This window comes from Geotrypetes seraphini, chromosome 9 (genome assembly GCF_902459505.1).
Source record: "Geotrypetes seraphini chromosome 9, aGeoSer1.1, whole genome shotgun sequence".
Taxonomy (NCBI): Eukaryota; Metazoa; Chordata; class Amphibia; order Gymnophiona; family Dermophiidae; genus Geotrypetes; species Geotrypetes seraphini.
The window spans coordinates 74,716,225-74,728,960 of NC_047092.1; the positions used below are offsets into that span (position 1 = coordinate 74,716,225).

A 12,736-nucleotide genomic window follows, 5' to 3' on the forward strand; every position below is an offset into this window, starting at 1 on the left:
GAAAATACTTTTTTACAGAAAGGGTGGTTGATGCATGAAACAGTCTCCCAGAAGAGGTGGTAGAGACAGACTGTGTCTGAATTCAAGAGGACCTGGGATAGGCATGTGGGATCTCTTGGAGAGAGAAAGAGATGATGGTTACTCTGAATAGACAGACTAGATGGGCCATTTGGCCTTTATCTGCCATCATGTTTCTATGTTTCAGTAATGGTGAAAGAAAGCCAGGAGGGTTTGAGAGGAGGGCAGAGTAAAAGACTCAAATTTTCCCTGTCTTCTCAGCAGCCTGTAGTTGCAAGGGGAAAAACCCCACAATTTGGAGTATCTGTATACAAATGCTAGAAGCTTAAAAAATAAAATAGGAGAGTTAGAGTATATAGCACTGAATGATAATGTAGATATAATAGGCAACTCAGAGATCTGGTGGAAGGAGGACAATCAATGAGGATACTGTATTACCTGGGGACAAATTATATCGCAAGGATAGAGTAGATCAAATTGGAGGGGGGGTTGTGCTATATGTTAGAGGGAATTAAATCAAATAAATTAAACATTCTGCATTACATAAATAGCAGTGTGGAATCCATATGGATAGAAAATCCATGTGTGAAGGGAAGGAATATAAGGGTAGGGTTATACTACTATCCCCATGGACAAAATGAGCAGACATATGAAGAAATGTTTTCAGAGGTTAGGAAAGCTGGAGAATTGGGCAACAGTATAATAATGGATTATTTCAATTACAAAATATTAAACTCCCATACTCTATAAACACTCACTATAAGGAATCCCTCTGCATTAAGTGTATGGCAAACAATGACATAAACTTTCACTAATTGGCAACAATACACAGCAAGAGCCCCAAAACAAGGGAAAAGAAAAAAGAAAGAAAGTGAAGAAAAAAACCTGTTTGGCTTCATGGGTTCAAAAAACTCCACTTTTAAGTCTCTCAGCAACAGTCTCAAAGGCATGTATCCACAATATTCCTCTATATAAACATATAAGAGGACAACACTCGGAATACAGAGAAAAATCCCATGATTTCAATTACCTCAACATTGACTGGTTAAATGTTACATCAGGGAGTACTAGGGAGATAAAATTCCTAGATGTCATAAATGACTGCTTCTTGGAGCAACTGGTCTGGGAACCGACAAGAAGGGGAGCTATTTTAGACTTAGTACTGGAGTTAACTGTGTTGGGTCACTGGGAAACAGTGATCATTACGTGATCAAATTTGAGCTGATACCGGAAGTGATATAGCAAAAGAAATCTACTGTAGAGGCATTTAATTTTTGAAAGAGCTCCTATGATGAAATGAGAAAATTGGTTAAAAAGAAGCTAAAAGGATCATTTGCAAAAGTTAGGACTGTAAACCAGGCGTGAATTTTATTTAAAAATACCATCGTGGAAGCCCAGACCAGATGTATTCCATGTATCAGCAAAGGTGGAAAGAAGAGGAAATGAGAGCCGGCATGGTTAAAATGTGAAGTGAGAGGCTTTTAGAGCAAAAATAAAAAATCCTTTAAAGAATGGAAAAAAGATCTGAATGAAGAAAATAAGAAGAGACTTAAGCACTTGCAAGTTAGATGTACAGCACTGATAAAGAAAGCTAAGAGAGAATATGAAGAGAAACTTGCTAAAGAGGCAAAAACTCATAACAATTTTTTTAGGTACATCTGAAGTGGAAAGCCTGCGAGGGAATCCAAGGGACCGTTGGATGATCAAGGATCAACAGGTGCACTAAGGAGAGGATAAGGCCAAAGCTGAGAGGCTGAATGAATTCTTTGCTTCGGTCTTTACGAAAAAAGATATAAGAGATCTACTGGAACCAGAAATAGTTTTCAAGGGTAATGATGCGGACGAACTGAAAGAAATCTCTGTGAATCTGGAAGATATACTAAGCCAAATAGACAAGTTAAAAAGTGATAAATCGCCTGGAGCGGATGGTACACATTCCAGGATACTAAAAGAACTCAATCATGAAATTGGTGACCTGACATCTGTAGTACCTGAAGATTGGAGGATGGCCAAAATTACATCAATTTTTAAAAAGGGTTCCAGGGGAGATCTGGGAAATTACAGACCAGTAAGCCTGACTTCAGTGCCGGGCAAAATGGTGGAAACAATTATAAAAAATAAAATTGTGAAACATGATTTAATGAGACAGAGTCAGCATGGGTTCAGCCGAGGGAGATCTTGCTTCACTAATTTTCTTGACTTCTTTGAAGGTGCAAATAAACATGTAGATAAAGGTGAGCTGGTTGATGTAGTATAGCTAGATTTTCAGAAAGCTTTTGACAAAGTTCCTCATGAAAGGCTCCTGAGAAAATTAAAGAGTCATGGGATAGGTGGCAAACTTCAGTTGTGGATTAGGAATTAATTATTGGAGAAAAAACAAAGGATAGGGTTGAATGGTCATTTTTCTCAATGGAAAAGAGTAAACAGTGGAGTGCCGCAAGGATCTGTACTGGGACCAGTGTTATTTAACTTATTTATAAATTATCTGGAAATTGGAATGACGAGTAAGGTGATTAAATTTGCAGATGACACTAAACTGTTCTAAGTTGTTAAAACACATGCGGATTGTGAAAAATTGCAAGCAGACCTTAGGAAATTGGAAGACTGGGCATCCAAGTGGCAGATGAAATTTAATGTGGACAAATGCAAAGTGATGCACATTGGGAAGAATAACCCGAATCACAGTAACTGGATGCTAGAGTTCACCTTGGGGGTTAGTGCCCAAGAAAAGGATCTGGGTGTCATCGTAGACAATACGATGAAATCTTCCACCCAATGTGTGGAGGTGGCCAAAAAAGCAAACAGGATGCTAGGAATTATTTAAAAATGGATGATTAACAAGACTAAGAATGTTATTATGCCCCTATATTGCTCCATGGTATGATTTCACCTGGAGTCTTTTGTTCAATTCTGGTCTCCTTATCTCAAGAAAGATACAGTGATACTAGAAAAGGTTCAAAGAAAAGCGATCAAGATGATAAAAGGGATGGAACTCCTCTGATATGAGGAAAGACTAAAAAGGTTAGGGCTCTTCAGCTTAGAAAAGAGATGGCTGAGGGGAGATATGATTGAAGTCTACAAAATCCTGAATGGAGTAGAACAAGTGGATCGATTTTTCACTACATCAAAAATTACAAAGACTAGGGAACACTCGGTGAAGTTACAGGGAAATACTTTTCAAACCAAATAGTAGGAAATATTTTTTCACTCAGAGATTAGTTAAGCTCTGGAACGCATTGCCAGAGGTTGTGGTAAGAGCAGATAGCATAGCTGGTTTTAAGAAAGGTTTGGACAATTTCCTGGAGGAAAAGTCCATAGTCTGTTATTGAGAAAGACATGGGGGAAGCCACTGCTTGCCCTGGATCGGTAGTATGGAATATTGCTACTCCTTGGGTTATGGCCAGGTACTAGGGACCTGGATTGGCCACTGTGAGAACAGGCTACTGGGCTCGATGGACCATTGGTTTGACCCAGTAAGGCTATTCTTATGTTCTTTTATTCTCACACACTAATCTTGTGCTAATTATAAGAACATAAGAATAGCCATACTGGGTCATATCAATGGTTCCTATAGCTCAGTATCCTACTTCCAACAGTGGCAAAGCCAGGTCACTCTAGTACCTGTTAGAAACCTACATAGTATAAGCATTAAGTGCTACCAATCCCAGGGCAAGCAGATGTATCCCCCATGTTTATCTCAATAGCAGACTATGGCTTTTTCTGCAGAAATTTGGCCAAACGTTTTTTAAACTCAGATATGCTAATTGTTACCATATCCTCTGGCAATAAGTTCCAGAGCTTAACTATTCATAGAGTGAAAAAAATATTTCTTCTTCTTTGTTTAAAAAAAAAAAAAGTACACTTCTCTCTCCATATTCGTTGTGATAGGGGATTAACAGATACATAAAATACATAAAAACCACGAATAACTTTCTTCGAAAGAACACAATTCCAGCTCATAGTACAATCCCTAATCCTAGGTCTACTAGACTATTGCAATATCCTCTACCTCCCCTGCCCTGCAACAATGACAAAACAACTACAAACAATTCAAAACAACAGCCCTGAGACTTATCTACTCATTGAGGAAACACGACCACATTACAGAGGCATACCTCAACTCACACTGGCTTCCAATTCCAGAAAGAATACTATTTAAATTCTACTGTATACTATTTAAAACTATAAAAGGAGACAGCCAACCTACCTGAACAACCGCCTCATCCAAACTACCTCAAACTCACACCCCATTCACACAACCTCCAATCAAAGAAGTTAAACGGAAAAAAAAACTATATGACGGCCTCCTAGCCACTCAAGCAGCAAAACTAGATCAAATCTCCAATCTACTAATGATAACCCCAGACTACAAAACGTTCAGAAAAGAAATAAAGACTATACTCTTCAAGAAATCCCTGAAAAAGTCTTAACGCTACATATTCCTTCCTCTCATCTTCTTCCTGACCCCCCAAATCAACCTGATCTTCTCTTTACTCATTCTGGAAATGACCAGAGATCTTCTTTTGTAACCCACCTTCTATATCTCTTTTGTAATCCGCCTTGAACCGCAAGGTAATGGCGGAAAAGAAATCTCTAATGTAATGTTATTCGCGGTTTTCTATTAAAAACTATCGTGAATATGGTGAATCCACGAATAACATGGTAGGAGACCTGGCCTGTTCCTGAAGGAGAGGCAAAACATGGAATCAGCGATTTTCTCTGTAAACGCTTAGAATCAGTGATTTCTTTATGCAAGCTGATGTAATTTGGGGGGAAGAGCCAGCAAGCTAAAAACCATGAATAATCAAAACCTCGATTGCTGAAACCGCGAATACGGAGGGAGAAGTGTATTCCCATGTTCCAGTTTCCTGAATCTTTACAGGACACTATTGTGTAAAGAGCGACATTACCATATTTCCCCGCATATATGCCGCCCCTCTGCATAGGTTGCCCCCATGTATAGGCTGCAGAAAAGGGCAGCCTATATTTAAAAACCAGAAGATAAGCCGCCCTATGGTATTAGCTGCGGCTTATCTTCTGGTACCTCACCCTGCCTTTATAAATCATCCCCCCACCCCTTACCTTTGTCGGATCCCTCTCGCTGGATGGCGCACAGCTTGGGTCTCCAGCGGTGCAGGCAGCTGCAATCACTTCAGCATCCGGCCTGCCCTCGCACCGCTTGCTGAATGGCTGACGTCAGCTCTCGCAGGATTCATTAGTATAGACGTCAGCCATTCAGCAAGCGGTGCGGGTGCAGGCCAGATGCCAAAGAGATCGGCAGTTGCCTGCCCTGCACCGCTGGAGATTCAAGCCATGTGCCATCAGCCATCCAGCGAGGGGGCTCTGAAAAGGTACAGGGGGAGGGGGGATGATTGAAAATTGCTGCATAGGCCGCCTCATTTAACTAGGCCACATCCCATACATGGGTTTGTAAAACCCATGTATAGGCCGCGTCCTATAGAAGGGGAAATACGGTACTGGTCTCTTTAATTTCCTCTTTGGGGAAAAATAAAAGATGTTAATTTCTAAAGACTTTTTTCTCTAAGAAAGTGATGTCTTTTTGTGCACAGACAATATTGTATTTCCAGATGTTTCCAGAACTACATACAGCTGAAGTTTAAGGTTCTAGAAGTGGGAAGTATTTTCCTTTTAAATTTATCCTTATAAATGTCTAGTAACAATTAGGGAAACGTTCCTATATCTTTTTGGATCCTTCTCATCTGGAAAGTTTCCTCCACAGTAAAGTTGGTTAATTTTGTTTCTTATGCGTTGTTTTGGGGTAAAGAAATAATTTGCCTGCTGAATTATAAATTGTAATTTAAAACTTTCTTTTAATCTATTTCCTTGTTATTCACCTGATTGACGCTCCATAATGTGATCTAAAATGTTTAATATGTTGTTAATTCTTATTATTGGTGGATGTATTTTTTCTTGTAAATTATTTTATATGTTATTTGGTAATATAATAAGAAATTTCAATTTTAAAAAAGTACTCATTGAGTGTCCCCCTAGTTTTTATACTTTTTGAAAGAGTTAAAGGTCAGTTCATATTCACCCATTTCATACCACTCAGGTTAGCACACTGTAATATAGCTATGCTGATTAGCACAGAAACACCCTCTCTCTGCCTTCCAGACGTGCCCCCTTTGTGACGCATATAAAAATATTTTGTAGTGCATGGTTTGTGCTTGTAGATTTGAAAATTACCACAGGACACCTGCGTACATCCTGCCATAAGCCATTGTAAGCTGCAGTAAGTGGGCATTAGCACTTAACAACAACTTAGTTAGAGGACCCCAAAGACAAGTTTCAAGTTTATTAGGTGTTTATATACCGCCTATCAAGGTTATCTAAGTGGTTTTACAATCAGGTACTCAAGTATTTTCCCCTATCTGTCCTAGTGGCTCACAATCTATCTAATGTACCTGAAGCTATGGAGGACTGAGTGACTTGCCCAGGTTCACAAGGAGCAGCATGGGATTTTAATCCACAACCAAAAAATCTTCTATACAGGAATGAGAAAGAAAATCAAATCCAACTCCTATAACTTTCTCACAGGTATTCAAGAAATAATTTACTTATGCCACAATTTCATTGAAAATTTCATGCATATCAATTCTTATAATAATGAATAAGGGGAGAGCCTCAGAACCCCGTGTGTAATAATGTCAATTACTGCACTAGAAAGGGAAAAGATATTCACCGGCTCTTGACCCCCCTCCTACCTACAGCAGACACAGTAAATGTTTCAAAATGGTGTCAGAAAAATCAAAACTACTTAGCTTGTAGGTAGAATGCTCAATGATGTTGAAAATGTATTTTGTCTCTGCCAGTCCTAGCCGACGGAATTAGGCTAGCTACCGTTTCACTAGACAAGCTGCATCAGGGCTCCGGACAGTATAGCAGCGTACTGATTCACCACGCTTATTATAAGAATTGATGTGCATGAAACTTTCAATGAAATTGTGGCATAAGTAAATTATTTCTTGAATACCTGTAAGAAAGTTATAGGAGTTGGTTTTAATCCACAACCCCAGGGTGCTGAGGCTGTAGCTTCAACCACTGCGCCACACCATATTAAACTGAGCAGCTTGGAAGTCACCCACTTGTGTGCCTGCTTGTTGATGGGAGAAGCTATGTTGTTCATAAGACTGACAAAGCACACAGTATATCCCACCTCCCCAAGAGCTGTCTGCTTGAATATTTTGAGCTGAGGACACCACTGCATGCAGGATGAGCTATGCATGCTCAGAACTGTACACTAGCTTCTGGGCTCAGAGAGGGTGGTTCCATCTTGGTGTCACTAGAGGATATCACTGCATTTGTACACTTTATCAGTCTTGTATATTTATGGGAAACATCTATTACAGGTGAACAGTATTTCTTTATTTTAACCATTGGAGGTATAATCCTTTGGAGGGCTGTTTTCTTCATTTACCCCATAAAATGTTTTGGGGTTTGTTTGGGGGGTTTTGGCTCTTTTTTAGAAACTGTAGCACATTTATTTTTGCACATAAATAACAATGGCAAAGAAACCCCCCCAAAATATTTATTATACCATTTACAGTTCTGCACAGTTAGGAATAAATAAACAAAACTCAGGATTGTTGTTCTATATTGTAAGATTTATGTGAAAGATTTACTGGCTGTAACCAATGGTATCTGTTATCTGAAGTTTTAAAGTATGTCATTATAGTTATAGAATGTTTTATTTTGGTTTTTCTTAGGCAACGAGTAACAGAAATCATATTTGTTCTAAAAGCAGTTAGTACTCTCATAGATTCGCTTAAGAAAACTCAGCCAGAAAATGGTAAGTAACTAAATAGCAAATAAATTGTAATCTGAATAAAATTTGTAGGTAATGACTTGACAAATGTACTTCAGAGAAAATCATTGTTTGTACATTATTTGTACTTTTGTTTTGTTTCTTGAAAATTAACTGGGAGAGATCAGATGCTTTATAATATTCTTCCATAAAGGTTCAACTCCATGTATATACATATCCATGTTTTTATGCTGGTATGGAATTGTTGAATCTCACAATTCTGGAGGAATTTCAAATCATAATTTTATATCTGCATTCATTGTCAGACCATTTTTCAAAGGAACCTAAATCAAATCTAAAGTAATTTACTTGAGTAGATTGCCATGGTTAAAAAATTATCCCCCTTATAATTATGGTTTATTAATCTTGTTATACCACTCGTTCATTTTAAACTGAACTAAACCAAACCTTAAGTTTGTATACCGCATCATCTCCATAAAGATAGAGCTCGACACGGTTTACAGGTAATTCAAATAAATGAGGGAAGTACATAATAAGAAATTAGAGGTTAAGAAGAAGATAGCTAGAGAGACTATGGGAGCTCAAGACAGCCATTTCCTAAAAGCGATCTGCAAAGGGGCAGGAGCGTGGGAAGATCGCTCCTGCCCCGAAAACCTGCTAGACCATCAGGTAAGGGTTAATGGGGGGCTTACAGGGCTTAAAATAGCCCAAAAAATTAAAATGTTTTTTGGGGTTTAAAAATCGCGAATAACTGAATCCACAGATGCTGATACCGCGGATTCGGAGGGGAAAGTGTATAGAATGTTTTATTTTGGTATTTCTCCTGAACTAGTTCCCTTATTGTCCTCAAAGCTGTCAATGAATAAAATCCTTTTTTAATTACCTCTGACACTTGTTTTTCAAAGGTTAGCTATAATCAACCCAAATTCCAAGATATCTGAAGCTTTCTACTAATGGAATTTTCTTTCCAAAAATGTCAACTTCCAAATTCAGCTGTAAGTAATGTCCTGTGATCCAACAAGACACATATTTCTCAATACTGAGGACTAATCTATAGTCAGATAAGCATTGAGCAATTGCTACAAGTCCTTTCTTCACAGGTCTAGGTGAATTTAGAGTAGCTAAATGTACTGGTTTCACAACAAGAGCACTTTTTTGTCACTTTTAAAAGGGGCATGATTGGGAAACTACTACACACATACAACTGAATTTTCAAAACCACATGTATACTTTTATTTCATTCCTCTGCCTATAGATAAAGCGAGTTCAAAGTACAAGGAGAAATTTTCAAACACCCTGTCTAGATATAAAACACTCCTGGACCTTGAATTTTGTTTTCCACAGGAAAATATGTACATAGTTTCTTGTACAATCCCACTCTATTCCTGAATTCTCAGTCAATCCCATCTCATGAGATCTCTTGTAGGAAGCTTCATTTGCATAGTTTTGCTTCTCCTCTCTTACCTTTGGACTGCCCTCCAACTTTCAGTTGTCTTCCTACAAGTGAGATAGTAGGATCTAGTCTTTTCTGCTCGTGTTTATTTTTCTTTAACTTCTCTGTTATTCATAGCTCCACACGCAGGGCCCAATAGCCCTGGAGGATCCAGAACGCTTTGTCTTACAGCATGGCTCTTGAGTGCAAAGCTCTAGTGCGTAGGGGCTACTCGGATGATGTAGTTGATACCATCTTACACAGCAAGAAGTCAGCCATTGCAGCATATAGGAAAGCTTGGAAGTGTTTCCAATCCTGGTGCACTCGAAAGAGCGAAGACCCAAGCTCCTAGTCAATCCCGGTGGTACTCGCCTTTCTCCAGGAGAGCCTGGAAAAAGGGCCTAGCAGTCAGCTCTCTGAGAGTTCAGATAGCCGGGCTTTTTTTGCTTTGGTCCTAAGCCCCATGGGAGCTCTCTTTGCAGCTCATCTAGATGTGGTTTAGGTTTATAAAGGGTACCTTAAGGCTCCACCCTCCTCTGCGTCAGCCGTTTCCAACTTGGAATTGTAACCTGGTTCTCAGGGCACTTGTGAGTTTGCCCTATGAGCTGCTGGACCAAGCTTCTCTGATGGATCTCACCATCAAGACTGTATTTTTGGTAGCCATTACCTCCACCCGAAGAGTGTCCAAAATTCAGGCTTTGTCCTATAGAGATCATTTTCTTTGAATCATGGACTCAAGCATGGAGAAACACTAGCTAGGACTTCAGAAGAAAGAGACTTGGGAGTAATCATCAGTGCAGACATGAAGGCCGCCAAACAAGTAGAGAAGGCCTCATCCAAAGCAAGGCAACTTATGGGATGTATCAATAGAAGCTTCATTAGCCGCAAATCTGAAGTCATAATGCCACTGTACAGAACCATGGTGAGACCTCATCTGGAGTACTGTGTGCAATTCTGGAGGCTACATTACCGTAAAGACGTGCTTAGAGTTGAGTCGGTTCAGCGGATGGCCACTAGGATGATCTCGGGGCTCAAGGGTCTCTCGTACGAAGAAAGACTAAACAAATTGCAGCTCTACACTCTAGAGGAGCGCAGGGAGAGGGGGGACATGATTGAGACATTTAAATACATCACGGGACGTGTCGAGGTGGAAGAAGACATCTTCTTTCTCAGGGACCCTCGGTCACAAGGGGGCATCCATTCAAACTCAGAGGAGGGAAATTCGATAGTGACATAAGGAAGTATTTCTTCACAGAAAGGGTTGTAGATCACTGGAACAAGCTTCCAGAGCAGGTGATCAAGGCCACCAGCGTTATTGACTTTAAGAATAAATGGGATGCCCTAGTAGGATCCTTACGAGGGTCGAGTTAAGGAACTAGGTCATTAGTACTCAGACTTAATGGGGTGGGTCAGTAGAGTGGGCAGACTTGATGGGCTATAGCCCTTTTCTGCCGTCATCTTTCTATGTTTCTATGTTTCTATGACCCTAGGCACGGTTCTCTCTTTCTTGCTGAAAGTGGTTTCTGGCTTCCACAGCAATCAAGAGGGGCATTTGCCAGCCTATGCATCCTTGGGTTCAAATAAAACATGACAGGGTGTTAAAATCTCTGGATGTGCGCAGGCTTTTGGAAGTGACAAATGAATTTTGTATGTTAGATTATCTGTTTGTGCTGGTGAGAGCAGCCCGTCAGGGTAGGTTGACATCGAAAGTTTCAAGTTTTTATTAAAATTTGATGTGCACGCATTGTCAAATATTTCAAAGCATATTACAAATTTAAAAATGGGGGGAAAACACTATAGTAGATTAATACAAAATAATATATACATATAAAATTCAATACAGGTACAAAAGGAGAGGAGGATGAACTACAATAATTAAAGCAGAAAGAGAACATATATGGGTAACACATCAGCAGGGGGCAAAGAGTGAAAAGAAATTAAAAAAAAAAAAAAGGGAGGAACAATTGAGTCCTTCAAGTGAAGACTGATTAGAAATTGGAAATTAAAATATACAATTTTTAAAAATAAAATAATCGTCTTGTCTATATCTCAAAGGCATCCTTATATAGAAAACTTTTTAGAGAGCCTTCTATTTATCATTTGTAAATCATTCCCTGTTTATTTAATTGCTGTAAACCGAGTCGAGCCTTCTCAGAATGATGACTCGGTATACAAAGTTAAGCTTTAGTTTAGTTTAGTTTAGCCTTTGAATTTTTTTAATAATGTTTCTCCAAGCAAATAACTTGGTAGACCTCCTTGTACCGATAACTTTTAGGGAGGGGATAGTCAAAAGATGCTGCTCTGTTGATCTTAATGTCCTAAACGGAGTATACAGTATAAAAAGATGGTCAAGAAATATTGGTGCATTTGATAGCTGGATTTTAAAGGTTATTAATGCAATTTTGTATATGATTCTATAGGAAATTGATAACCAATGTGCTTTTTTCAGAAGTGGTGTCACATAATCGTATTTTTTTTTTTTAATTGGTGATAATTTTTATTACCGTATTTTGTATATTTGCAATCTTCCCAATTCTTTCTATGTTATGCCCTTATACAGTGTGTTACAATAATCCAACCTAGAGATAATTAAAGAGTGAATTAGAATGTTTAGGGCATCTGGTTCTAACATTTTTGTTAAGGATCTGATTAGTCGCAACTTGTAGAAGCAGTTTTTTTTACCACTGAGCTGATCTGGTCGTGGTATGAAAGTTTTTGATCTAGGATTACTCCCAATATTTTTGTAGTTGTTACTATTTGTAGTGGAGTTTTATCTAAGAGTATTTGAGAAAGCCACCATTTCCAGGTGGATTCGGATGGCCATTTCATCTGCCTATATCGGAGCTGGGAAATGGCCACATGGAGGCATTGCTTCTTTGTGTGCGAAATCTTTAGCAGTTTCCCCAGAATTGTAGAGCTACCACTTGGTCTTCTCTGCATACGTTCACAAAGTTTTACAGAATAGATGTGGCAGCCAAGAGGGATTCCACATTTAGAACTCTGATCTTGGTAGCAGGCTCATCAGTCCTACCCTAATTTTGAGGGACTGCTCTGATACATCCCGAGAGTTCAGGAATATAGTGGGGTTTTACAAGAAGGAAAGATTAGGTTCTTACCTCATTAATCTGCTTTCTTATAAATCCACACTCTATTCCTGAAGCCCACTCTGGGAGATACTGATTTGCCGGATGCCTCCCTGAATAATTACCGGTAAGTTGGACTTCTTGTTTATTTGACCAGCCTTACTAAGAAGACCATCCACAAATATTTTGTGCTTTACTCCAGGGGGTTGTCTTGTTGTATGCTTTGCAGGTAAGCATTCACATGGGCGGAGTCTGGACAGTTCATGGATGAGACACACACTTACATGTGTAATGGTGCTTCTCTCCCAGATCTAGGTACAAGTGATTTCAGCAGCTCTATGGCTGACATAAGTGCTCACACCTAAGAACACACACACATGTGTATATGGGGATGGTGCTGACAGGTTCTTAGCCCAA

At 39.2% G+C, this 12,736-nt stretch overlaps 1 protein-coding gene across 2 annotated transcripts in view; it reads left to right on the top strand.

Annotated features, from left to right (window-relative positions):
• Positions 1-12,736, top strand: part of MON2 (MON2 homolog, regulator of endosome-to-Golgi trafficking) — a 522,785-nt gene that overhangs the window by 492,464 nt on the left and 17,585 nt on the right. For both annotated transcript variants that reach the window (XM_033958262.1, XM_033958263.1), the window contains one exon: positions 7,746-7,828. In XM_033958262.1, coding sequence (XP_033814153.1) covers positions 7,746-7,828 — 83 coding nt within the window. The remainder of the gene's footprint in view (positions 1-7,745; positions 7,829-12,736) is intronic.